The sequence below is a fragment of the Salmo trutta genome, chromosome 28 (genome assembly GCF_901001165.1).
Source record: "Salmo trutta chromosome 28, fSalTru1.1, whole genome shotgun sequence".
Taxonomy (NCBI): Eukaryota; Metazoa; Chordata; class Actinopteri; order Salmoniformes; family Salmonidae; genus Salmo; species Salmo trutta.
Window position 1 is genome coordinate 22,873,893 of NC_042984.1, and position 27,939 is coordinate 22,901,831.

Genomic DNA, 27,939 nt, shown 5'->3' on the forward strand with positions numbered 1-27,939 from the left:
TGCATGGGTCATGCTGCCTCCTCTCAAACTGTGGGCAGACAAACATAGCACCAGGGAGAGCTATTAGCAGCAGCAGAAGATCACCCAGGAGCTCTAAGATGTTTATTTATTTGAGTCTTCCTGTTGCTTAAAGTCCTGACCTCCTCACTAAGCAATGAGAGTCAATGTGGATAGAATGGCGAACACTGTGATCAGTTTGTCAACTTGTGAAACCCGTCTGTCTAATGATTATTCTCCTGACTGGACTCCGTACTCACAGTCGTCCCTGCTTAACTGGATAACCAACACACTGTAGGAAACATGGTAATGTAATTGTTGCCATTCCATTTCATTTGTGTTTATTGTCAGTATTTGCTGTTTTGATATGATTTTCATCATTGTCCATCATGTTTTTAAATATTTTACATTTACATACTTCAAATGTCTAAATTGGCCCTATAATCTCTGTCATTACAAACACATGTGTAGGGTTTCATGCCCCTGTGCTCCCACTTAACATAGCTAGCTACACAGCAAAATGTTTTGACTCAAGGTGAGGGTTTCAAATTACTGTGCATTCCCAGTGATTTCACAAAACCCTCACTGTATTGGTTACCCTGCATCTCCCCTTGTAAAAGCAAGGCATGAGTCTAGCACATAGAATTACACAAAGGATCCCTTTGCGGACAAATGACTGAATTAATGTTTTGCTGTTTCAAGTGCTACTCAGACTCTGGAGAGGGGATGGCTATATGTTTATATTCTTTATAGCTCTGGATGAGAGTACATTGGAGAGGTAGGCTTAGGAACTGAAGTGACCATCATACCAGTATGTTTCCATTGAATCACCACATGAAAACAAGAGTTCTTTCTTCAGCAGTAAAAATGATGTACTGTCTTGCCTGGTTACCTCAGTAAGCTCTCAAACATTGAGGTCACTCATGGAACGTCATAAAATGCAGGCTTTAAGTTAATGCTCTCTGTGTACTTGTTATATCTGTGATCATGGGAGGGAGGGAAACCTGGGTGTTTGAATAACACTATATTCAGCTGTGACTTAATTACAGGTAGGACCATGTGCAACTGATCCCCCACTTTTAATATAATGAAGTGTTTTTAAGATCACTACTACTGCTAGACTACTGCTTTGCCACCAACTTCAAGCCATTCTGCTGCTTAAGGCATCAATATTTAGCATTTGCACTCAAGAAAGGCCACATTTGCAAAGCAAACTGAATATAACATCTGCTTTTTAGTGGCTAAGTGATGGTTTACAGTAGAGCCACAAGATTAGGCCTGTGTTTATTTTCTCTCATGTCATTTGGTGTGTTCTCATGGAGGGCGTTAGCACGTTCTACCCTGAGGTGGTTAACTAAGATGTTGAGGAAATCTACTGCTATGTAATTGAATGCCTGTCTGTAAATTCTGCTGTGTAATGCAAGATATTTGCCCTCAGCATGTTGTGTGCCCCTGGCCCATTTACTTCAGGTAACATGTAGCATGACTTTGTTCCGGTATTATCAAGGAGAAGTTATCTTTAAATTCTACCCTCTATTTAATAATATAGCTAGTTCCATTATTATGGGGACAAGCACAGTTTTCAAGAGCCAATTTACCTGGAGAGTTGAATTAGTGTGTAAACGTGCAGCAGTCAGTCTGCCCTCCTCAGGGTAACCATTTATGGAACCCAAAAGACACTAAACCTAGACAGCTCCTGATTAAGTGTCTAATGATTCGGCAGTGTGTCTTTTGTGCAGTTGGGCTGAGTTTTGTTTCAAATTATGCAATGAGATCATTCTGTTAACTGGCCCGTAAATTAAAACAATGTTACAGCAATATTGATTTATTTAGATTACAGATATGAATGTCACGGCACGCCAGTACATTTAATTAGTCGAAATCTGGGCACAAAACCCAAACAGCACAGATGATTGAGCTTACAAAGAAAACTTGTTACGTACTGTGTTAGATTGCATTATTATCCATAAGACTAAAGCACATAAGACTAAAGCACATAAGACTAAAGCACATCACCAACACGTAAAATGAACAGCGGTGTACTTTTCTTACTTATTCACTCCCATATTTTATTGAAAGAGGTTCCTTCTAAATACAAGCACCGTGGCTTTATGTTAAGGTCTTATCCTTTGGATACATGGTAGGTGCTTCTCAGCTTCTCAACTGAACAGATTTATAGCATCTTGGTTGGTTATTGACAGGCAGCTCATCCCAGCTAAACAATACACACTTTTGTCCTCGTCTCCAGTTTGAAGCATTCCTAAAAAGCCAGTATGTGTTGGTTGCTTAGTGGTTGCCACAGCAGGCTATAAATTTGATTCAAAAGCAGTCACACAGAACTAACCCACCTACTAAAATGTTGAATAGAAACGGGAATAATGTACCAGAATGTATGATATCAGAGATACACAGGGACGGATGCTATAGCAACCCTCTATTGGTCAAGCTGCCATTCCAGTTCACCATTCATTTTGTGTGTTTGTGCCTGTCTGCCCTGGAGAATCACTGAGAAGGATGTGTGGTATTTGGATGGTCATCCTGGGGGTGGCAGACAGGACAGTGATATCTCCTGATGACCATTAGAGAGCACTCGCTCAGACATCACAAAGTTAGTTGGTCTGGTCTGGGAGAATCCGCACCTGATTTGTTGAACTTTTTAAAAAACAGACGACACAGGAAATTTAGCTTTTGCCTATTTGAAGTTATATTGGTGTCAGAAATGGCTCAGATGCTCTGCTAAATTACAACATCCATGGGCTCGCTATTATACATAGTATTTCTCCCAGACATTATGTATACAATATAATTCATACTGAAATACTTGAAGATACTTCAAAGTCCGCCACCGGCTTAGAAGGAGTTGTTTGGGTAAGCTGGTAAGTGAAGAGAAATGTTAAATATCAGAATGTACTCTACCCACACTGGGATATCCTAATGCAATAAACTGCAATCTGAGACAAGACATTTATTTTAGTGACTGAGTGTGAGGGATGTGTATTTATTTAGTCCCCAGTGTTTCTTCAGCAGAATGTCAGCACTCAGCAGTAGACCGTTAGGCAGGCTTGCTGTTTACACCCACAGGGTGCTCTCTTGTTGCTCAGACATAACAGTAACCGTGAGTCATGACCCTGCTAGTCCTGCTAATGCCACTTTCCCACATTACAAACCCTTGGATGCGCTCATCTTTTTTCATTTCAAACCAGCAGTGACCTGTCATGCTTTTCTTAGAGCTTGTTATCATGCCTTGGTAAAATAGCACTGCAGGGCAGGTTACTTATGTGCGGAGATCAAGAAGCATTCAACCATAGTATGACATAACACAAGGGCTTTATTCAGAACCCCCTACAGGCGCTGGAAAAGTGTTTTCAGGTCAGTGACATGTTCCAATGGGTCAGCCCAGGATAGGATTTTCTATTGACCCAACATCAAGCCCCACCCTGCATCACATCCCACTTGGCACAGATGTCAATTTAACGTCTAGTTTTGATTTACACTTGGTTGAGTTGTGAACTAACGTGAATTCAACGTGAAATCAACCAAAAATGTCTCCCTGTCATTGGATTTAGGTTAAAAGTTGGGTGAAAAAAAGACAAAAATTCCCTTACACTTATGACTTTCTGCAAATCCAATCAGTTTTCCGCGTTAATTCAACGTCATCACATAGAATTTTTGGGTTGAAATGACGTGGAAACAATGTTCAGACTATGAAGAACATAACACATCTTTCATAGAAACTCTCTGGACCCCGAAGCAGGTGTTTCTATCACCTTCAGGAGGAACACAGCTTTCCAAGACAATGATCCAAATATTTATAAAATGAAAATCCCACATGTACTGTATCTCCACAACATTCTGAATTCTAAATACTTATAAGCCCACCACTGGATACAGGGTACCCCAGTCCAGTGTGATGTCCTACCTCCTCTACACTTTACTGGGGAACGGTCTGAACTGTGGTGACCCAGTCATGCGAGATGGTTGTTGTCTTTGGAGATATCAAGAGGGACTGTCCATGTTATTTGCAGAAATGGTCCTGAGATTTAGGAGAGGGTTTTAGAGGAGGGCTAGTCTCTTGTTAGATAAAAGTGTACAAATTGAGTAGCCAGAAAGCAGATTTGGTTACTGGGTGCACTGCAGAGGTTTGTATTTATTATGGTGGTGCTGTGATAGTGCTGTAAAGAAGCTACTCTTCCTGGGGTCCTGCAAAATTAAGCCAGTTATACAATTTTAAAAACATTACAATACATTCATAACAGATTTCACAACACACTAAGTGTGTGCTTTCAGGTCCCTACTCCACTACCACATGTTTGCAACACAGAATCCAGGTGTACGTGTGTGTATAGTGCGTATGTTGTTATGTGTGTGTATGCATGTGTCTATGTTTGTGTTGCTTCACAGACCCCGCTGTTCCATGAGGTGTATTTTTGTCAGTTTTTTATCTGATTCTACTGCTTGCATCAGTTACCTGATGTGGAATAGAGTTCCATGTAATCATGGCTCTGTGTAGTACTGTGTACTTCCCATATTCTGTTCTGGACTTGGGGACTGTGAAGAGACCTCTGGTGGCATGTCTTGTGGGGTATGCATGGGTGTCCGAGCTGTGTGCTAGTAGTTTAAACAGACCTCTGGTGGCATGTCTTGTGGGGTATGCATGGGTGTCTGAGCTGTGTGCTAGTGGTTTAAACAGACAGCTTGGTGCTTTCAACATGTCAATACCTCTTACAAATGCAAGTACTGAATGAAGTCAATCCCTCCTCCACCTTTCCTAAGTCCCTTTTTGTGGGACCTGACCACACAACTGAACAGTATTCCCGGTGTGACAAAACTAGGGCCTGTAGGACCTGCCTTGTTGATAGTGCTGTGAAGAAGGTAGAGCAGCGCTTTATTATGGACAGACTTCTCCCCATCTTAACTACTGTTGTATCATTATGGTTTGACCATGACAATTTACAATCCAGGGTTACTCCAAGCAGTTTAGTCACCTCAACTTGCTCAATTTCCACATGATCTATTACAAGATTTAGTTGAAGTTTAGGGTTTAGAGAATGATTTGTCCCAAATACAATGCTTTTAATTGTTTTCATATTTAAGACTTACTTATTCCTTGTCACCCATTCTGAAACTAACTGCAGCTCTTTGATAATAAATAATTAAGGATCTGACCCTTTTTTTAAATTTTCGCCTAAAATGACATACCCAAATCTAACTGTCTGTAGCTCAGGACCTGAAGCAAGGTTATGCATATTCTTGATACCATTTGAAAGGAAACACTTTGAAGTTTGTGGAAATGTGAACTTAATGTAGGAGAATATAACACATTAGATCTGGTAAAAGATAATACAAAGAAAAAAACGTGTGTTTTTGTATTTTTTTGTACCATCATCTTTGAAATGCAAGAGAAAGGCCATAATGTATTATTCCAGCCCAGGTGCAATGTAGATTTTGGCCACTAGATGGCAGCAGTGTATGGGCAAAGATTTAGACTGATCCAATGAACCATTGCATATCTGTTCAAAATGTTGTATGAAGACTGCCCAAATGTGTTTAATTGGTTTATTAATACATTTTCAAGTTCATAATTGTGCGCTCTTCTCAAACAATATCATGGTATTCTTTCATTGTAATAGCTACTGTAAATTGGACAGTGCAGTTAGAATTTAAGCTTTCTGCCCATATCAGATATGTCTATGTCCTGGGATTTTTTGTTGTTGTTATTTACAACCTCATGCTAATCACATTAGCCTACATTAGCTCAACCGTCCCGCGGGAACGACACCGATCCTGTAGAGGTTAAGCGCTGCAGTCATTTCAGTCGCTGTAGTAGCTGACGTGTATGGTGTTTAATCATCCGCCTACATAGACACACTGACTTTACTCAAACTTTTTATCCACAATATAGCAGGGGGTGTAAAGCCATAACACATACTTTTTTCCAGCTGCAGACTCTGATCGATAATGTCAAAAACCACACTGAAGTCTAACAAAACAGCCCCCACAATATTTTTATCATCCATTTCTCTCAGCCAATCATCACTAATTTGTGTAAGTGCTGTGCTTGTTGAATGTCCTTCCCTATAAGCGTGCTGAAAGTCTGTGGTCAATTGTTTTACTGTATAATAGTTGTATCTGGTCAAACATAATTTTTTACAAAACTTTACTAAGGGTTGGTAACAGGCTGATTGGTCGGCTATTTGAGCCAGTAAAGGGGGCTTTACTATTCTTAGGTAGCAGAATGATTTTTGCTTCCCTCCAGGCCCGAGGGCACACACTTTCTAGTAGGCTTAAATGAAAAAAATGGCAAATAGGAGTGGCAATATCGTCCGCTATTATTCTCAGTAATTTTCCAATCAAGTTGTCAGACCCAGGTGGCTTGTCATTGTTGATAGACAACAATCATTTTTTCACCTCGTCTACACTCACTTTACAGAATTCAAAATTACAATTTTTGTCTTTCATAATTTCGTCAGATATACTTGATATGTAGTGTCAGCGTTTGTTGCTGGCATGTCATGCCTAAGTTTGCTAATCTTGCCAATGAAAAAATCATTAAGTAGTTATATCAATATCAGTCGGTTTTGTGATGAATGAGCCATCTGATTAATTAATGATAAAGCGGAGTTTGCCTTTTTTCCCAAAATGTAATTGAAGGTGCTCCAAAGCTTTTTACTATCATTCATCTTTGTTTCATAGTGTAGTTTCTTCTTATTTTTATTCAGTTCAGTCACATGATTTCTCAGTATGTTTGCCAATCGGTTGTGCAGCCAGACTTATTTGCCATTCCTTTTGCCTCATCCCTCTCAACCAATCAATTTTTCAATTCCTCATCAATCCACGGGGATTTAACAGTTTTTATAGTCATTTTCTTAATGGGTGCATGCTTATTAGTAACTGGGATAAGCAATTTCATAATTGTGTCAAGTACAGTATCTGTTTGCAGTATTTGTTTGCTCCTCATTACACACCATGGACCAACAAATATTCTTTACATCAACAACATAGGAGTCACTACAAAACATATTGTATGAGCTCTTATACACTATATTAGAACCAGCTTTGGAACTTTGGTTTTCCTAGATATGGCTACTATATTGTGATCACTTCATCCGATGGATCTGGATACTGCTTTCAAACACATTTATGCAGCATTAGTAAATATGTGATCAATACATGTTGATGATTTCATTCCTGTGCTGTTTGTAACTACCCTGGTAGGTTGACTGATAACCTGAACCAGGTTGCAGGCACTGGTTACAGTGAAGCTTTTTCTTGAGTATGAATGTCATAGGTTGCAAGCAAGTGATTCATTTCATAAACCTTGTTTCTTAAGCTACATATGTTAACGTGGGCTATTTTGAGCACTTTTCTGGGATGCTTGTTTGTTGTCATTGCTTTACTGGGAAGCATAGCAGAAGTAGATATTGTCATGTTATTTACGTATGTTAGTGCAAAGTGAGCTGCACACAGTGGACTTCCTACTAGGGCACACTGCCTCAGTGCTAACAGCATAAATCTGGTTCATAGGCACATGATTGCTGCATATAATAGCTGTAGGATCAGCAGAAGCATGCAGGGCAGTTAGAGGGACATAAATTATGTTACATGTACATTTGCTAAAGCATTACGATGACTCAGCGATACAATGGTAGGGATTAACTGAGCTGGGCTTGGGTCATTGATAAGTCATTGTCTCAACACAGCCTTATAATGCTCTGAAAGGATCCAGGAACCCAAATGATTTGGGTGGATCCCATCCTTATAAAACCTGTTTTGTTTCCAAAAGGTATCAAAATTGTCAACAAAAGTTACACCCATTGAGCTGCAATAATCATGTAGCCAGTTGTGAAGAGAAAGGAACCTGCTAAAGTGTTCAACGCCACACTTCAGAGAGGGCATAGGGCCAGATATGATGGCTATTTTATTAGTGTCTAGCAGAGAGTCAATCAGCTCTTTGATATCCAGTTTCAACTGTTCAGAGCTGCCCTTCATAATGTCATTAAAACCCACATAGACTATGATAGAATCAATGTCCATGTCCTGGCGTAGTACATTCTGGAGCAGCTTAGTAATGACATTTACTCCAGCTCCAGGATAAGACATTGTTTTTGCACCAGGAACAGTCACATTCCTTACCATGGAGCTGCCCAAAATCAGGGCTGGCAAGAAGGACGAGGAAATCTGCCCACTCCCATGCTTCACAGGATTCTGAGAACCCTTTAAGGACGGGCAAGAGGCAGGATAACTTGAGCCCGTAGCTCCCGGCGCCTCGTGCAGGACTCCGACAGATGGAGAAGCCTTGCTCGATCCAGAGCAGGGACGGAAGGTTGCCGACGTCGACTTTGAAATCATAGGGGAAGGAGTAGGAGTAAGCACTGCGACCGCAGACACAGGTACCCCCAGCGACCAAGGTGCAGGAAGATCAGGCTCCAGGGCGGTGAAACTATTCGTTGTTTGTATCCGCTCCAGGCCTCTCGTTGGGAGTGTATACTGCTTTGCGGGAGGCCGCTGCCTTCGGCTTCCACGGCTCGTGACATGCGACCATCGTTGATTGCCATGCTCCTCTTGCTGTGTTCCTTCGACTCCGCTATCGGATGGGGGAGGAGAGGCAGGAGATGCCTCCCCTGGCGAACGAACTCTGGGCAACACCGGCCAGTCTGATAACAACATACGATAAAGGTTAGGTTTTTCTCCTGTCCAACATAGACTAGTAGATGGAGTAATAACTGAGGGCTTTACAGGAAGTAGGCTAGTCAGCCAGACAAGGTCCAAAGGGATCATACTGATCACGACCTGATATGCCCAGACTCTCCCTCCATCTCCACACCAGAGCTGGGATACACTGAGTTCTGTGGAATCATCTGTGGAATCATCACAGTGGTATTTCTCCATTCAAAACAAACTCATCACTATGAGCAAGTAGGCAACATATTTTCCCATTGAGGAAAATATGTATTGTTGATAAAATGGCTTCATAACTCTATTGTGTAAATGTATTCTAATTCACAATCTGTTGAAATATAATTGAACAATAAAGAGGGTGGTGTCTAGTAACATTTGCCAGTCATAATATCCCTGCAATTATATTGAAATCAGTCTATGTAGCTTGGCAAGGCATGGTAACCACATTGCACCAGGGACCATAGAACCATGTTTCCTCCTACAGAGACTCTCCATTGAGACAAGAAACATTCACATATACATTTACCTCCCACAGCAGACGCATAGCTTTCACAAAGCTAAATTAAGCAGGGCCTAAAAGTGGTTGATGGGCCACCGCGGAGGAGGTCAGAGAATGTGAAACCATAAACCAGGCCTCTCCTCTAGCAGAGACCCCCAGTCTGTTTATGGATGCTTGGTATCTGCTGATATGCTTCTTATGCTGCTCAAATATCTCAAGTGATACTGTAGCCACCCTGACATCGACAGCAACTTTGTCCTTGTCAACATCTGTCTCTGGTGAACAGTTATGGATTGTTCTGTGTGAAGGAAGATGGAAAAAGGTCTGAGGTCTGAGGTCTTACTGGAAACATACTAAGGGATGCCAGGAACAAAGGATAGCAGACAATGGTGTTTTTGTGTTTTATGACCTTATGGATGTCAATTAAGCTTTTTTTAAAGGGATGCAGAACTGCTTTGAGATGTTCAAAATTCGATATGTGATACAAATGTACCGCAGCCTATGTATGTGAAAAACAACTCCTGTCTGTATCTTATCTTTATCTCCATCTTTTCTTGGGCTAAAAAAAACATTTGAATATTTTAACTTATGTTTGTGCTGACCTCAGGCCTGTCTCTTATGTTAATAGAACCCTGAGTCTCTGGACAGGTCCATCCAGAACACCCTCTCAGTCCTCTACCCTCCCTTCGAAGCCACAGCCCCCACCGTCCTGAGCCAGCTTTTCCAGGTCATAGAGGAACGTTACCAAGGAGACGCACTCAAGTGTCTGCTGGACTTCCTCATTACAGCCAAACACATCCTTGAGAGTGTTCAGCAGGCTGCCTGTGTGAGTCAACAGCCTCAGACCTATACACATCAACACAGATGCTATACAAAAAATACATAACAGCTCACCATACACATTATATACAGGCGTATAGGCTCAAATACAGACCACCTATAAAATACAAAGTTACCTCAATTACAAAGCTTGCAAAGTAATGCTAAGTGTAAAGACAAATTAAATGGTAAAGACATGTCTGTCATTTTTCCCATCAGGCCCAGTACTCTGATGTGGTGTTCCGTTGTGAGGGCTGGCCTCTGTGTCTGCATGAGAAGGTGGTGATCCAGCTTGCCTCCATCAACCCCCTATTGCTGCGCCCAGGGGACTTCTACCTGCAGGTGGCACCCTTCTCTGAACAGTCCGCCCGCATTGTGGTCCGGAGCCTGCTGGGGGAGAAGGAGGGACAGGGTCGGGAGGTAGAGGAGACACCCATCCCTGAGACCTCCTACCCCTGCATCTTCACTGAGGACTGGCTGGGGGAGCTCAACCATGGCCGCCATGGCACCCTTCTCAGCCACTGTATCCTCTCCACAGACCAGGGCATGGTGAAGGTGCCATGGGCACAGGTGGCTCTACCTGAGTTTGTGGATAAACCCAGAACTATGGCCTTGTCATCTCCTAACCCTGCTGCTACTCAACAGGAGAAAGTGGCAAGGCCAGGGCCCTCGTTGGCGCTGCCTCCCCCTGCCTCTGGGTACTCTGTGGAGACTAGGATCTCTCCTGCTAAACATGGCATTGCGGTGTCGCTGTGTCTGGTGGACAGTAACTGCTCCAGGCTGGTTAAGGTGGATCAGGATAGGCCTGTGGCTAAGCCCATTGGCTGGGTGTCTCCCAACACATGGGACAGCCGCAGCAACAACACCTCTGAAGTTGAGGGGGAATACATAGACTTGGTGGAGTTCACTAAGCAGAAAGAAGCGTTGCTCCTCAGTGGGGCTCACAGTCACACACACCCCAGAGCACCCATATTTAGGCCTGTTACCCTCAACAGGCCTGGTGTTCCTCCGCCTCCAGCCCTGCCCCCGCCCCCGGCCTTGGCTCCAGCCCCCCACCGGCCCCTCAGGGAACCGTTACACTGTGGCCGGACCGTCCGATTCCCCGAAGACCCCCCCTGCACCCCTTGCATGAGGAGGAGAATAGGCCAGGTGTCCAAAGCACAGGAGATCAAGTGCCGGTACAGAGAGTCTTACCATTCAGCACTGCAGAACCCTGTTACCTTTGAGAGAGACAATAGACTGAATACACTGGCAGTTCTGGAGGAGGCTAGTCCATGTGAGGGGAGGCTGGGACCAGAGGGTAAAGAATTATGTCCTGGTCCCTCCCAGCAGTGCTACTATCCAGACCCAGGTCACCATGACCCGACTCCCCCTGTTAGCACGGTTCCCTGTTGGAAGTCTGTAGAAAGTAACACTATATCCAGTGCCGTTTTGCAAGGCCTATGTGGCACTAGGGAGTCTACAGAAATGACTACCAAATCCAGTGGAATTTTACAAGGCCTGAATGACCCCATAGAGGATGATGGGAGATGTCCCTCCTCTTTGTCGACCACTATTGTGGACATATCAGAGAAGTGTGAAGTTGTGATACAAGGAAGAAAAAGTAGGAGGGACATTGACTTCACTACAAAGATGATTCCCAGCTTACATGTAGTGAAATGTAAAAACGCCACAGCTTTTGGACTGGTTTCCCCAAAGATGAACAGGCGGAGACTGCCCAACCAAGGTAAGAGGTCTACAGCATGGCATGTTGTTGTTATTCTGTAGTATATTACATATATCACATCCCTCTGTATGATCCCTCCTTCCTAAAGATGTCTCCCAGGCTGGCCAACCCTCCATACCCGTTACAAACGGACACCAGACCGCTCCACTTGAAATTACCCAGCAGCCCCTGGGTCACTATGCTGTGCCCAGTTCTAAGGTCCAGTTACCAGCCTCAGCAGAACCCAGCACTCACCATCTCCAGATGGGAATCGCATGCCTAACTGGTATGGAAAACCCCTTACATGGTTTGCCTCAGAGACAGAGGTGTATGATATCTGTCCAGGGAAAGTGTATCAGATCCTCATGTTCCCCTCTCCCATACTCAGGTGGCAGAGACAGGACAGGTCGGTTGGTTGTTGAGGTGCATGGAGACAAGGAAGGATGGAGATCTCCTTTAGTGTCTAGTCTGGAACTCAGCAAACTTCTGCTCTACCTCCACTCTGTAATTAGGTATGTATGATACCCCCTGGGCTGGTCCCTCTCTTATGTAGCCTGAACCATTGGATTGTATTCTTAATTCATTGTTTTTATCTTCATCATTTCTAGGCGAGAACTAAGAGAACTTGGAATGACACTAGTTATTGATGCTCGGAAGACTCCACCTCCACCACAGTTCAATAAGGCCTTGTTGGTGGTTCAGGTAAGAAGACTTGGCATCGTCCTTGTCATTTTGGATTCATCACTGCACAACATAACCACAAGAGGGTAGCAGCTATCTAAAGAAGTATTCCCTTGTGATGTCGAGATCACAACTTATTTATCTCAGTTGTTATGTCGAGATCACAAGATAATGAAAAGTACCACGCATCATCCATTCATTTGTTCAGATGCACAATAACCACTTCATCAAGGAGCCTTGTTGCTGCATTGATCGTAATGCACTCCTAGGGCATGTCTTCCAGGCTCCATGCCGGCTCCCAAGACCACAGCCAATCGCATGAAAGGAACAACACAGCTAACTTGGCTAGTCTGGTGAGCTAGCTAGTTAGCTAGGTAGTCAAATCAAATCAAATTTATTTATATAGCCCTTCGTACATCAGCTGAAATCTCAAAGTGCTGTACAGAAGCCCAGCCTAAAAACCCCAAACAGCAAGCAATGCATGTGAAAGAAGCACGGTGGCTAGGAAAATCTCCCTAGGAAAAACTCCCTAGAAAGGCCAAAAACCTAGGAAGAAACCTAGAGAGGAACCAGGCTATGAGGGGTGGCCAGTCCTCTTCTGGCTGTGCCGGGTGGATATTATAACAGAACATGGTCAAGATGTTAAAATGTTCATAAATGACCAGCATGGTCAAATAATAATAATCATAGTAGTTGTCGAGGGTGCAGCAAGCACGTCCGGTGAACAGGTCAGGGTTCCGTAGCCGCAGGCAGAACAGTTGAAACTGTCTTGTTAGCTAGCTAGCTAGCAAGCTAGCATGTTATCTATGCTGGTTGTTAGCTTGTATAACAGATATGTTTAAAATTATAAGAGACACTTGTTTTGTGGATAATATTTATATTTACTGTGGGTGAGCTCCATTCCTGACAGGCTGATCAGATTCAATTTCAGCCTCTGAGGCTGAAAAGTCAGGATGCTGTGTTGTAGGCTGTTTTATAGTTAAGGCTCCTTGCAGGCAGATTAACTGTCTAAGTGCTTTATAGGCAGATGCATATAATCCAGAGTGGGTGAGCTCTATTCCTGGCAGGCTGATCAGATTCAATAGTAGCACCAGAGGCTGATCAATCATAATGGTGCCTTGCCGACAGCTTCCAAGGCTGAATCCTGATTTATCAGCCTCTAAGGCTGCTATTGAATCTGATCAAGCTCTAAAGCTGAAATTTAATCTGATCAGCCTGTCAGGAATGGATAGAGCCACTCTGAAAATGTAAATATTATCCATAAAACATTAAGTGTCCCTTACAATTATACACAAACTGTATCAGTTATGCAAGCCAACAACCAGCATAGTTAACAAGCTAGTCTAGCTAACACAACTACCTAGCTAACTAGCTAGCTCGTACTCAGTCACTCATTCACTCACAAGTCTAGCCAAGTTAGCTGTGTTGTTGCTTGGGGGTGGCAAACAGGCTTTGCCTGTCAGACATTGTTCATGAGTTAAAAGCCTCATGAGGGCTTAGCTCCCCCACAAGCCCTTGACACAAGGTAAGGGACATTTAGCTTGCTAACATTCTAATTTATACACTGATAATGAGCGCCAAACACAAATGAAAGTGTGACGTTAGCATGAAATGTACCATCCCTTAGTGTAGCAATCAATATAAACGTATGCGCTGATCCACCATGGGCACTGCTGCCTCAGCCATACTGTCAATCTGTCATCAATACATCCACAATACGTTCACTCCTATTTTGCTATGTCGTGATCATGAGAAAATTCTTGTGATCTCGACAAAACAACTTTTGTTATGTAGTGATCATGAGATAAATAAGTTGTGATCTTGACATAAAGAGGGAATTCTTTTTTTAGTCCTACCCGGACTCTGGACTTTTCCCTCTGTTTATGCTTGTCTTTACTCCCCAGATTGTGCTCAGTTTTACCTGCAGTTATAGGCTACTGTATTTACTCATACCTATTTATTACTGTGAGGTCTCCTATTTGGATTATGTTACAGGAGCAGATTCCCCATGCAATACACAGTGTCTTGATCCTAGGGGAGAAGGAGAGCTGCCATCGCACAGAGAAATGTCCTAGACTACAGGTCAGATCTGAATCAAGGGTTTCCTCTAATGATTTCCATCAGGCTTATAATTTCAGAAAGAGTTAATGCATTCATTCTGGGTGGCTTGCTCTCTGATGTCACTGACTGTGCCATTCTCTATCTATAAATAGATTGCTGTGGTGACCTCACTGAAGGGGTTGCATAAGCTGGTGGAGGGGAGCCAGCTGACCTCAGGCCTAGAGGGCACCCTTCCCTACAACCACATTGACTGGCTGCAGCTCCATCAGGTAGGCCCCTAGAGGACACCCTGTCCTAAAGCCACTAGGACTGGCTGCAGCTCCTTCAGGTAGACCCCTAGAGGACACCCTGTCCTCAAGCCACTAGGACTGGCTGCAGCTCCATCAGGTAGACCCCTAGAGGACACCCTGTCCTAAAGCCACTAGGACTGGCTGCAGCTCCTTCAGGTAGACCCCTAGAGGACACCCTGTCCTAAAGCCACTAGGACTGGCTGCAGCTCCTTCAGGTAGACCCCTAGAGGACACCCTGTCCTAAAGCCACTAGGACTGGCTGCAGCTCCTTCAGGTAGACCCCCTAGAGGACACCCTGTCCTAAAGCCACTAGGACTGGCTACAGCTCCTTCAGGTAGGCCGCTAGAGGTTACCCTGTCCTAAAGCCACTAGGACTGGCTGCAGCTCCTTCAGGTAGACCCCTAGAGGACACCCTGTCCTAAAGCCACTAGGACTGGCTGCAGCTCCTTCAGGTAGACCCCTAGAGGACACCCTGTCCTAAAGCCACTAGGACTGGCTCCATCAGGTAGGACAGTCAGAGCATAAAAGCAACTGCAGACTGGGTTCTGTTTCCTCCTAGCAGAACTCATCTAGGCTTTAGCGCACGACTGTGATTGCATACTCCCTTAGAGACCTTCCCTTGAAAAATGACCAGTTGATCAATCATCTACAAAGGTGCTGATAGGTTATACATTTGACTAAAGTATACTTCGGCTACCAAACTTCAACTTGCCTTGAGAAAATAAATTGTGTGCGCGAAGAGCAAAAAAAAAACGTAAAAAAAACTTGCCGAACACCAAAACGAACAAAACTGGCACAAGATTTAGTCACGTTTCGACTGGTTATTATTCCATGGCCTTTTAACAGACACTACAGAACTCTTGTTTGCTGTTCTGCTTTGACGTCTGATGATCAGAACATTTATCTTTCAGAAACTTCATCCCTTTATGTCAGATCTCCAGGAGGCCTCAGGTTTGCTACTAACAGCCATCAGGAAACTAGAGGAAGGCCGTAAGATTGACACAGTGCAGGTATTGGATTTAACCTTGACGACACTGTATTATTGAAAACATGTTGGAATGGACTAGGGGTTCTTATTATCCTCAAACCCTTCTTACCCTGTGTGGCAGGATGTACAGAGGTGTATTCTAGAACAGAGAACTCTGATGAAGGATGTTCTGGAGGACAGACGGTTGGTCGCTTTGCAAAGGGAGGGAGGAGCCATGCTGGCCAGACTGAGAAGGGAGAGTGACCTCAGATACTCTCACTGTGAGGATTACAGGTATACTACCTGTCACTGTTTATTATGAGTGGGATAATTGTGAGCCTTCTTCAAAGGATGCTTATCAATGTATTATTCCCTTGACCTATGACCGCTTTGTGCAGTGATGCAGTGGATTCTGCGACCTGCATGTACAACCATGTAGAGGAGCAGGCCCATGTGCTGGTGCACAGATCCAACATGTCCCTGGAGCACCTTGAACACCTGCTCCAACTCAGAGAAATGGAGGGCCACTTCTCTAAGGTACATTCAGAGGCTCCTCATACAGTATACATACTTTATATCCATTAGGTAAACACTTAGGATATTTAGTAACCCCCCTCCCTTCTGTAGATCAGGGAATGGTTTGATGCAGAAGGGGAACGGCGGTTGTTGGAGGCAGAATCCGTGGAGGACTCTAGAGAAAGAGTGGAGCAGACTCTCCGTAGTTTCAGTGCATTCCTCACTAAAGCCAATGTAAGTCAGTCTATCTCCACTCACCCAATGACGCAAAGTGGTGAGACTGTTTCATGCAGAAATGGAAGTGCCCATGAAAGTCCATGTTTCAATTTAATCAGATGTTTACTGTACCTCTCCATTAGGAGCAGAAGCACAAGGCTATGGCCCTGGTGACGGAGGCAGAGAAGATCCAGGGCCCATCCCCATACCCTGAGACTGAGGTGTTCAGGACCATGGTCTGCACCTTCAAATCTGGCCTGGCTGACTTCCTCTCCCGGGCAGAGAGGTGCTGTAGTGAGCTGGAGACTATGGTCACTGTGTGCAACTTCTGTGAGCAGGTTGGTGTCTATACTGAATACTGGATTGGTCGTTGTTCCACGTTGTTAAGTAAACATTTTACCTACAACATGTTATAAAACCCATACTGATGGTGACATGTAGGGATATAGGGGAAAATGATGAAGACTGAATTTCTGTCAACTCTGTTGTCTCTTTCAAGGTTTTTGAATAGGTTGAGGCTTCGGATCTGACTTTTCTGGACCTTTCAGCTACAGGTCCCGTAGCTTCTACGCATGTGCGGGATTCTCTACCTCCTCTGCTGTACTCGTAGAGAACCTCCCTTGTTCTCACTTAATTGAGAATGATAATCCTTTACGTTTTACGGCCATGCAGCATCTACATATCAACCATTTGATCTCAATCAGTTTCATGGGGATATGCATTTAGATCTTCTTGACTTACAGGCTATAGTTTTGATGTAGTCTACACTGTTGTTTTGAATTGTGTACAGTGAGCGAGGCATACCCTACCTGTGTTTAGTTTCAATCGAAGCACATATTTGGCCTGGTGTAGCTCGCTGTTGAGTTTTGGCCACATGAAAGAAAAATGTTACCATTTGATCTCAATTATTCTAAAATCTCATCAGAAATGAGGTGGTGTGTTTGTCTTACAGTAGCAACGTTATGCTATTATATTCAGTTCTATTATCAAATCAAATCAAATGTATTGGTCACATACACATGGTTAGCAGGTGTTAATGTAAGTGTAGCGAAATGCTTGTGCTTCTAGTTCCGACCATGCAGTAATCTCTAACAAGTAATATAACCTAACAATTCCACAACAACTACCTTATACACACAAGTGTAAAGGAATGAATACGAATATGTACATAAAATACACTGCTCAAAAAAATAAAGGGAACACTTAAACAACACATCCTAGATCTGAATGAAAGAAATAATCTTATTAAATACTTTTTTCTTTACATAGTTGAATGTGCTGACAACAAAATCACACAAAAATAATCAATGGAAATCTAATTTATCAACCCATGGAGGTCTGGATTTGGAGTCACACTCAAAATTAAAGTGGAAAACCACACTACAGGCTGATCCAACTTTGATGTAATGTCCTTAAAACAAGTCAAAATGAGGCTCAGTAGTGTGTGTGGCCTCCACGTGCCTGTATGACCTCCCTACAACACCTGGGCATGCTCCTGATGAGGTGGCGGATGGTCTCCTGAGGGATCTCCTCCCAGACCTGGACTAAAGCATCCGCCAACTCCTGGACAGTCTGTGGTGCAACGTGGCGTTGGTGGATGGAGCGAGACATGATGTCCCAGATGTGCTCAATTGGATTCAGGTCTGGGGAATGGGCGGGCCAGTCCATAGCATCAATGCCTTCCTCTTGCAGGAACTGCTGACACACTCCAGCCACATGAGGTCTAGCATTGTCTTGCATTAGGAGGAACCCAGGGCCAACCGCACCAGCATATGGTCTCACAAGGGGTCTGAGGATCTCATCTCGGTACCTAATGGCAGTCAGGCTACCTCTGGCGAGCACATGGAGGGCTGTGCAGACCCCCAAAGAAATGCCACCCCACACCATGACTGACCCACTGCCAAACCGGTCATGCTGGAGGATGTTGCAGGCAGCAGAACGTTATCCACGGCGTCTCCAGACTCTGTCACGTCTGTCACGTGCTCAGTGTGAACCTGCTTTCATCTGTGAAGAGCACAGGGCGCCAGTGGCTAATTTGCCAATCTTGGTGTTGTCTGGCAAATGCCAAAAGTCCTGCACGGTGTTGGGCTGTAAGCTCAACCCCCACCTGTGGACGTCGGGCCCTCATACCACCCTCATGGAGTCTGTTTCTGACCGTTTGAGCAGACACATGCACATTTGTGGCCTGCTGGAGGTCATTTTGCAGGGCTCTGGCAGTGCTCCTCCTGCTCCTCCTTGCACAAAGGCGGAGGTAGCGGTCCTGCTGCTGGGTTGTTGCCCTCCTACGGCCTCCTCCATGTCTCCTGATGTACTGGCCTGTCTCCTGGTAGCGCCTCCATGCTCTGGACACTACGCTGACAGACACAGCAAACCTTCTTGCCACCTGTTGTCTATACCATTTGCACAACAGCATGTGAAATGTATTGTCAATCAGTGTTGCTTCCTAAGTGGACAGTTTGATTTCACAGAAGTGTGATTGACTTGGAGCTACATTGTGTTGTTTAAGTGTTCCCTTTATTTTTTTGAGCAGTGTATATAAATGAGTGATGGCCGAACGGCATAGGCAAGATGCAGTAGATGGTATAGAGTATGTAGAATACTATCATTATGTGATCTTGCAAACATTGATTCAGCTTTGGTCTAACTTTGTTAAAGGAATACTGGAGGCCCCTTGTCTATTTCCCCAGAGTCAAATGAACTCGCGGATACCATTTTTATGTCTCTGCTTGCAGTTTGAAGGAAGTTGCTTACTAGCTCTTGTACAATTGCTAAGTGCTGGACACAGGGACAAAAACATGTTATCCACAAGTTCATCTCACTCTGGGGAAGTAGATAAATGGGCTCATTGCCAAAATCACAAAGGTTCCCTTTAAACAAGCACCATTCACCAGAGTAGTCTGTTCTCTACGAGTAGAGCAGAGACTGTGCGACAAGTAGAGAATCACACATGCGCAGACACTTCGGTACCTTTAGCTGTCGGGAAGAAAGTTCCAAAAAAGTCCGATCCACAGCCACTCCATTTGGATAAGTATTTTGCCTTTCTTCCAGGCTACTGAGCTGGCCAAAGACTGCAGACAATACCTGGACCAGGTTGTCAGACGCCCAGAGACGGATGATGTCTCTACACTCCAGATGTACCAGGAGAGCTTTGTCCAGTTCTCCCCAGATCTCTTCCAGGAGGTGAAGGCCCAGGCGTGTGCTTTGAGGGGTTCCAGGGGCATGCGGGTGTGGAACGTAGCCTGGCTAAAGTGTCAGGAGGTCAGGCAGCAGCTAGAGGAGAGACTGCAGGATATGGAGAGGGCCTTCCGGAACACAGGCCCCTGGCATGAACAACTTAGAGCTGATGAGGGTGAGGCCTTGGTTCATACAGTGACTCATCATGATGGAGCTCTGGTACTGCCCAGACCTGGTCCACCACACTGGTACAATCCCCCATCAGGCTCTATGATGGGAAGGTATCACGGGACCTTGGAGAGCAGGAACAACTCTGTGACCTGCTGTAATATAAACTTCAAGCCTGAGAATAACAGACCTTGTAAACCATCAAAGACCACCACCATGCCGGCCTCTCCCCATATCAGATCCATTAGGAGAGCGGAGAGAGAGCCCAGTAGGAGAGAGGCCTGCCAAGGAAGGAGCAGAGAGGCCGCCACCCTTGCCGACTCTCACACTGTGGGCTGTGAGTGGTTCCCGTGGCAACGCGGGGGCCTGGGCCGGTCCATGAGCGAGGACTCGTGTGCGACCGCCACGTCCAGTCAGTCTGAGACTCGCGTCCAGACACCTTCTTGCTCCCACGGACAACCTTCCTGTCGGCTCCTGCAGGCCGCTCAGAAGTTCCAGATCTCACGGCATGGCAGCTTCTGCTCAGAGGAATCCTGTAGTGTCCGAGAGGGGGCAGAGAGGACTTCTTCAAGAAATACTAGCCCATCAGTGAGGAGGTGTGAGGGAACAACATCATTGGCAAGTTCAGAGGAGAAGGCTTGCAATGTTATGTGAGTTCCTAATGGAGCAAGACCTTCACCTTAGTTTGACTCAATGTGATTTTATTTTTGCTTCATCTACTCTTTCTGTCTCTGAGCTTGCACGATCTTGACAAAGGTACATTTCAATGATTCATTTTCTGTTATTTCCAGAGGACTGAAAATGTATGTTTGGCTGTGTTGTTGATGTAACTTTATCTGTAGGAAGCTGCAGCGAATCATGGCGGAGCTACTGTTAACAGAGAGGGAGTATGTGCGCTCCCTGGGTTACATCCTGACTCATTACCTCCCCCTGCTGGAGATGCCAGACGTGCCACAAGACCTGCGGGGCAAACGTGGAGTCATCTTTGGGAACCTGGAGAAGCTGTATGACTTCCACGGCCATTTCTTCCTCAGAGAGCTGGATGCCTGTCAGACAGAGCCGTTACAAGTGGCTCGCTGCTTCCTGAGACACGTGAGTTACATGTTAAGCTTGAGTCCTATAACTCTGTTGTTTAGCTGAATTTGCTACAGAAGTTGAATACATTTAATATTCCTGTAAACTCTTCCCCCTATATGTAGAGAGACAGTTTAGGCCTCTATGCTCTCTACAGCAAGAACAAGCCTCAATCAGATGCCTTAATCCTTCACCATCGCCCTGACATCTTCAAGGTGAGGTACTCCCATCAATGCTCAATGTCAAAGATCAATGCTCAATTCCTATCAATGCTCTCTCCATCCCTACTGCGACCAATCCTCTGTCTCCTCTCCTCCCACCCCAGAGGAAGCAGCAGGAGCTTGGGGATCACATGGACCTGTCCTCCTACCTGCTGAGGCCCATCCAGAGGATCAGCAAGTACAGCCTGCTTCTGCAGGACATGCTGGGGATGTGTGGGCCTCAGAGAGACAGGGAAGAGCTCCAGGCTGCAGCCGACGTGGTCCGCTTCCAGATGCGGCATGGCAACGACCTCCTCACCATGGACGCAATCCAGGACTGTGACGTAAGTTTACCATCCAAATCATCACAACCTCCAAAATGTATCACTTATGAACAGCTGTCCAAATGGGGGTTAAATGTGGGCATATAAGTGGGAAATGATCACCCATTATTGTATGAACAGTATCAAGGATTTTCAGGAAAAAACATGGTTGTATTTTTCTCCACTCCTCCCTCCGCCACCAGGTGAATCTGAAGGAGCAGGGCCAGCTGATTCGCCAGGATGAGTTCATCGTGTTCTTCAGAAAGAAGAAATGCTCCCGCCGAATTTTCCTCTTCCAGGATCTCATCCTCTTCAGCAAGACCAAGAAGACCAATGTGGGCAATGATGTGTACATCTACAAACAGTCTTTCAAGGTGTGTATACAATATTATTAAAAATGTAAAAACGAACATAAGACCCAATTTACAGAATGCATTTTGAGTATTGTAATTATTGTTCAACAACAATAATGCTATCTTAACGGCCTTTATGTTTGCTATACAAAGACCAAATCATCTAGCCCTTATGTTGACATTGGTATCAGCAAGCATACTTTATTTAGTCTTTCTTTCACTTCTGTTTCTGTCTAGACATCTGATATCGGGATGACCCATAACTCTGGAGAGAGTGGTTTCTGTTTTGAGATCTGGTTCCGGAGGAGGAAGTTCCAGGACACGTACACTCTGAAGGCTGACAGGGCGGAGGTGAAAAGGGCCTGGACCAGAGACCTGGAGCAGATCCTCTGGGAACAAGCTGCCTACAGCAGAGGTGAATCCTCATTTTGGGGGGGAACTCAGTCTGGCTTTCAACTTAATCTTGAAAGTTGTAATAGTAGAATCACAAGTTGCTATTTCTAAATTGGGTAGTGCATCATCAGTTCCTCTTGTCATGTCAGTCATTGGACCTGCGCCGCTTCCTGTGTGAGGCAGGGTCGCAGAGTATGACCCTGCCTCACACAGGAAGCGGCGCAGGTCCTAGTCCAGGCACTTGTCATCTCCCGTCTGGATTACTGCAACTCGCTGTTGGCTGGGCTCCCTGCCTGTGCCATTAAACCCCTACAACTCATCCAAAACGCCGCAGCCCGTCTGGTGTTCAACCTTCCCAAGTTCTCTCACGTCACCCCGCTCCTCCGCTCTCTCCACTGGCTTCCAGTTGAAGCTCGCATCCGCTACAAGTCCATGGTGCTTGCCTACGGAGCTGTGAGGGGAACGGCACCTCCGTACCTTCAGGCTCTGATCAGGCCCTACACCCAAACAAGGGCACTGCGTTCATCCACCTCTGGCCTGCTCGCCTCCCTACCTCTGAGGAAGCACAGTTCCCGCTCAGCCCAGTCAAAACTGTTCGCTGCCCTGGCACCCCAATGGTGGAACAAGCTCCCTCATGACGCTAGGACAGCGGAGTCAATCACCACCTTCCGGAGACACCTGAAACCCCACCTCTTTAAGGAATACCTGGGATAGGATAAAGTAATCCTTCTAACCCCCCCCCCCCCTAAAAGATTTAGATGCACTATTGTAAAGTGGTTGTTCCACTGGATATCATGAATGCACCAATTTGTAAGTCGCTCTGGATAAGAGTGTCTGCTAAATGACTTAAATGTAAATGTAGAGAGATATTTATAACTTGTTATAAATGTCCAGATCAACTAGCCCATGTCAGCTAATGTTCTTTAGCTAGGTTTTTTAGCCCATAGATTTTCTTGTAATGTTTGAGTCACTAAAATATCACACGAATGAACATTAGACATGGCAAAATGTATGGAAGTGCAAGAAAATTTGCTTTAAAACTGCACAATTTTCTCTGCACACCATGACAAAATGTGTAGAATTGCAGGAAATAAGCTTTAAACCTACACATTTGTCTCTCCGCCAACAACAGGGGTGTGAACAGTGTGTCATGAACAGTGCTTGTGCCCATAGAAATAGACGTGGTGCTACGTTGGGGATGTTCCCTAATGCTGGAATGGGAGCCTGAGTGAAAAAGTTTAGGAACCCCTGTGGGGGTGCAAATGCCATATCAGACACTAAATATATCCAATTGATGTTTTGGTTGAGTATGTATGAGCATGAAGACAGGTGTTGTGTTTGGTGTGTTGTAGAGCTGAGGATACAGGAGAGAGTGTTCATGGGCACGGGGAGGAAACCTTTCATGGATATACAGCCTAACGAGGCAGCCATCTGTGACAGGGCCGTCAATTGGGACAGGCCAGGCGTCGGTGACAGGGACGCCAACTGTGTCCTGCTAGGAAGAGGTAACAAGTCCACAGCCAAGTCCCAAGTCCCATACCCATGAACTGACAACACAAATGTGTACTCACTGACTGAATTGTCTCTTTGCTTTGTCAGCTCCTGTGCCGTCTTTTCCACAAACAGATCTTGAATGTCTCCGGCCCAACTCCATTGGTTCAGGCAGTGGTGCCTCTACCTCCTGCAGCCACTCATCTTCCTCCTCTGGACGAGGTTCTTTACCTCCTGTAGGTTACCCTGGTAACCAGATACAAGGTGGGGAAACCAATCACATTGTCTATTCCTCCCCGGAGACTGTGACGGTGACTGAAGATGACCTCAATAACCATCAGAATCACCAGAAACAAAACCTTCATCTTCTCAGTGAGTTTTCTTGTTCTTACATTAGGGCCCTGTGTTTTGGCTAATCGTGCCAAATTACCGGAATTTTAACCTTTGTTTTAAGTCTTTTCTAGAAATGATAATTAGACCAAAAACTGTAAGCAATTGTCTGAGGATGATGCTGGACCATCTGACATAAAAAGAAAAGGGGACAGTTTGATGAAAAATCTTTAAATTAAAGGTTAAAATCCAGGTAATGTGACATGATTAACCAAAACACAGGGCCCTATGCATGGTGCATGACTGCAGACTAACACAAACAGACATACAGAACATGACACTTCATATGTGCAAGCATGTGACTAAACGTGGGTGATGCCATATCTACTTACCTTTCTGTTGATTCCAGTGGACAGCATGGAGTCGTCAGGTGAGAGTGGCAGTGTGTTCAGCAGCTCTGAGCGCAGCTGCCTCTCTGCCATTGGTGGAGAGGTGGAGGACTCGTCATCTGTCACGTCCCAGAGCTCCCAGTCCCGTGTCACCCAGAGAACAGCAGCAGCCAATCTCAGGAAGAACAACTCCCCTGCTACGTTCAGGAAGAAGCCCTCCATTGCTCCCAAACCACCAGTGCTGGCTGCTCCTCAGAACCTGCAAAAGGTGTGGTGAAATGATGTGATCATGCCAGTAATTGGACCTAATAGTAAACCTTCATAATAATTACACTTTACATTTTCACATGGATAATTTTAGTTACATTCTGTATATTTAATCTCTATAAAGATCAAAGAAAACTGACAGACAATAATTTCTTCACAGGGCAAAGAAATGGTTGCTATAGGAAAATCAACAGAAGTTTAACCAGTGGATTTAACGGGTGAGTTGAGACCAAATACAGTACTTTATATTACCATACAAAGTGCATACATGTGCAATGTAGTTGTTTAACATATTATGGGATTGATTTCCTTCTAGATGGTTCATCCTGTGGATCTCTGAGCAGTGATGATGGAGAGCAATCAGGCTGACAGTCAATTAAAAACTATGATAACAGACTGAATGGACCACTAGTTGACAAGCACTGAAGAGAAAGTGACTTTTTGTCTTTGAAGAACTAATGTATCTGGAATATTTTAGCTGAAATATCATGAAAAGGAACACATGATGGACTGTGGTCAGTTTTTAAAGTGCTTATGGTGTCCATTTATCTAATAACACTACTTAAGCAACCACTTCTTGATCAGCTTTAACTGAATGGCTATTGTTTTTCTGTCATTGGTTCATAGAACAGACTTTTTTGTCTTTGTAATACTAGTAGTATTTCAAATGTTAACTTTTACAAGGGATATCTTTGAAATGTACACAACATTCTCACAATGTCATGTTGAATCTCTTGATGACCCCATATTCCCATGAAATGTCAAATATGGGTTCATATTTTTTTCTTCAAATTACACACATTTTACACGGTTTATAATATACCTGTACACATGTCAATTTCAAACAACTGACTATAGAAACACTTGTTCCCATCAGTATTCTCTGCAGGCTCAGGACAACTTGTCAGTGGCACTCTGACATGATTTCCTGCCCAGATTTATAGATAAATTAGGGATCAACTATTGATATTTGAATATGGGGTGGCCAGTCCTGAATAATTTAAGGGGTTCATCTGGCATTCTCAACTCATCAGAAACCAGTGTCTTCTGACCTCTCCAGTTCAGTTGTTCTAATAGTCAACATGTTATTTTACCATTTTCATTACAAACCATGTACATTATTGAGATCTTTCTTTTCTGTGAAAACTAAATGAGCAATTTTGCTTAGGACTAGGTTCTATAAGAACTGCGGTAAACAAGATCCGCATAGCGGTTGTTTTGGCGATGAGTTCAGATTTTTGTGGCCCCCACTCCCATCAAAGTTGCCCATCCCTGTTCTAGGCTATAAATACCCCCATCCAAATGAACATGAAAACATGCATTAGCCTGTCATTACTTCTATCATCGATAGAGCCTACACTTTCTATCGGCGTTTTGAACACACGAGCAGCCGCTCTCCAATTTGTCAACTCACACTGCAGTTACGGCCAACGCGGGTTAACTCTTGATCTGATTGAATCACAGCCTCTCTTTTTAATATGTCAATATGGCTGTCTTGACCATTCTTCCTGCCCTGACCTCGAGACTGTCTAATGCCCTGTACTGTTTGGACTCTGACCTGGTTTATGGACTCTCGCCTGTACCCGACCTGCCTTTTGCCTACCCCTTGTGTTATAATAAATATCGGAGCTCAACCATCTGCCTCCTGTGTCTGCATATGGGTCTCGCCTTGTGCCCTTATACTTACAGTAGATAAAAATGTACTATAGTTCTACACAAAAAACGTCTGGTGTTTACTGGTGGAAACACTCCAAGGTTGACAGGTTGGTTGATAGGTTGTTAAACAAGTGATGACTTATTTTGCAATGAAATACCATCAGCAGAAAATAAGCTTGACATTTTGGAAGTTGTTGCAGATAAAAATTGATGTCACGTGATTAATCCACTTCAAATCAGTGTAGATGAAGGGGAGGAGACAGGTTAAAGAAGGATTTTAATCCTTGAGCCAATTGAAACATGGATTGTGTATGTGTGCCGTTCAGAGGGTGAATGGGGAAGACAAAAGATTGAAGTGCCTTTGAACGAGGTATGGTAGTAGGTGCCAGGCGCACCGGTTTGAGTGTGTCAAGAACTGCAACGCTGCTGGGTTTTTCATGCTCAACAGTTCCCCGTGTGTATCAAGAATGGGGGGGTGCAACTCTATATTAGGAAGATGTCCCTAATGTACAATACTACTTAAGAAAATGGTCTTCATAAGATTGTAATGTTTTTTTAATTGGCTTCTTTCACAGTCTTGGATATAGAACAATGCATTTGAGACTAAAATCAACATGACTACTCACCACACCGAACAGAATGGGTTTGACGGACTGATAGTGGGAAGAGGCCTGCCATTCACCATCACTTTGCACCTAAAATCTGGGAGTCAGTTCCAAGCAGGCGTCAGCACCTTCAGGTTCATAGCAGAAACAAGTACAGTACTGTGGACACAATATCAAGACCTCATTAGTCGGGGAATCCTTGCTTGAACATTCAGTATTTAGACAGCAAGACTGTAGATATATGAGTTTACAGGTATGTACTTTTAGGTGTCTCCTTTCTACATACGGTCCACTGATATGTCCTGAACACATCTGTCCTGTGTATCTTTCTACAGGGCTGTTGCCGAGAGAGGAGTCAGGCACCAAGGCTACCTTCAGCCTGACTGACCCTGCATCAAAGACAGGCTGGAGTGCATTCGCTACTACTCCCTCTGGGAATGTCATCTCAGTGGCTGTGTCCTCTCCTCCTGATGTCCCCATTGGACTGTACTTCTTGACTTTGGACCAGGGCCAGAAAGTCAAACTGTGGGAGTTTGTACTGCTGTTCAATCCATGGTGTACCAGTAAATCACATTATTTTTAATCCCTGGTGTGCCAGTAAATCGCAATATGTTGTTACAAAGTGCTATACAGAAACCTAGCCTAAAACCCCAAACAGCAAGCAATGCAGATGTAGAAGCACGGTGGCTAGGAAAAACTCCCTAAAAAGGCAGGAACCTAGGAAGAAACCTAGAGAGGAACCAGGCTCTGAGGGGTGGCCAGTCCTCTTCTGGCTGTGCCGGGTGGAGATTATAACAGTACATGGCCAAGATGTTCAAACGTTCATAGATGACCAACAGGGTCAAATAATAATAATCACAGTGGTTGTAGAGGGTGCAACAGGTCAGCACCTCAGGAGTAAATGTCAGCAGGTGAGGTAGAGAGAGAGAGTCGAAAACAGCAGGTCCGGGACAAGGTAGCACATCCAGTAAACAGGTTAGGGTTCCATAGCCGCAGGCAGAACAGTTGAAACTGGAGCAGCAGAACAACCAGGTGGAGTGGGGACAGCAAGGAGTCAGGTAGTCCTGAGGTAGTCCTGAGTAGTCC

The 27,939-nt window shown here is 44.5% G+C and overlaps 1 protein-coding gene across 3 annotated transcripts; it reads left to right on the forward strand.

The window, feature by feature from the left end:
• LOC115165825 (uncharacterized protein KIAA1755) lies at nt 1–26,205 on the forward strand. 3 transcript variants are annotated; one of them, XR_003870243.1, is made up of 24 exons: nt 1–303; nt 9,804–10,001; nt 10,214–11,720; nt 11,809–11,985; nt 12,088–12,211; nt 12,308–12,401; nt 14,376–14,462; nt 14,594–14,710; nt 15,643–15,741; nt 15,841–15,992; nt 16,097–16,235; nt 16,326–16,448; nt 16,574–16,768; nt 19,479–20,422; nt 20,615–20,864; nt 20,972–21,061; nt 21,172–21,390; nt 21,573–21,743; nt 21,960–22,137; nt 23,468–23,620; nt 23,715–23,978; nt 24,346–24,636; nt 24,753–24,810; nt 24,909–26,205. XR_003870243.1 is itself a non-coding variant. In XM_029719237.1 (24 exons), the coding sequence occupies exons 1-23, from the start codon at nt 301–303 to the stop codon at nt 24,792–24,794; spliced, it is 5,574 nt and encodes a 1,857-aa protein (XP_029575097.1). In that variant the 5' UTR covers nt 1–300; the 3' UTR covers nt 24,795–24,810; nt 24,909–26,205. The 3 variants fall into 3 exon arrangements, 2 of the variants coding, with proteins under 2 accessions (XP_029575097.1, XP_029575099.1); XM_029719237.1 differs by having other exon boundaries at nt 24,346–24,593; XM_029719239.1 differs by having other exon boundaries at nt 23,742–23,978; nt 24,346–24,593.
• The last annotated feature ends 1,734 nt before the right edge of the window (nt 26,206–27,939 follow it).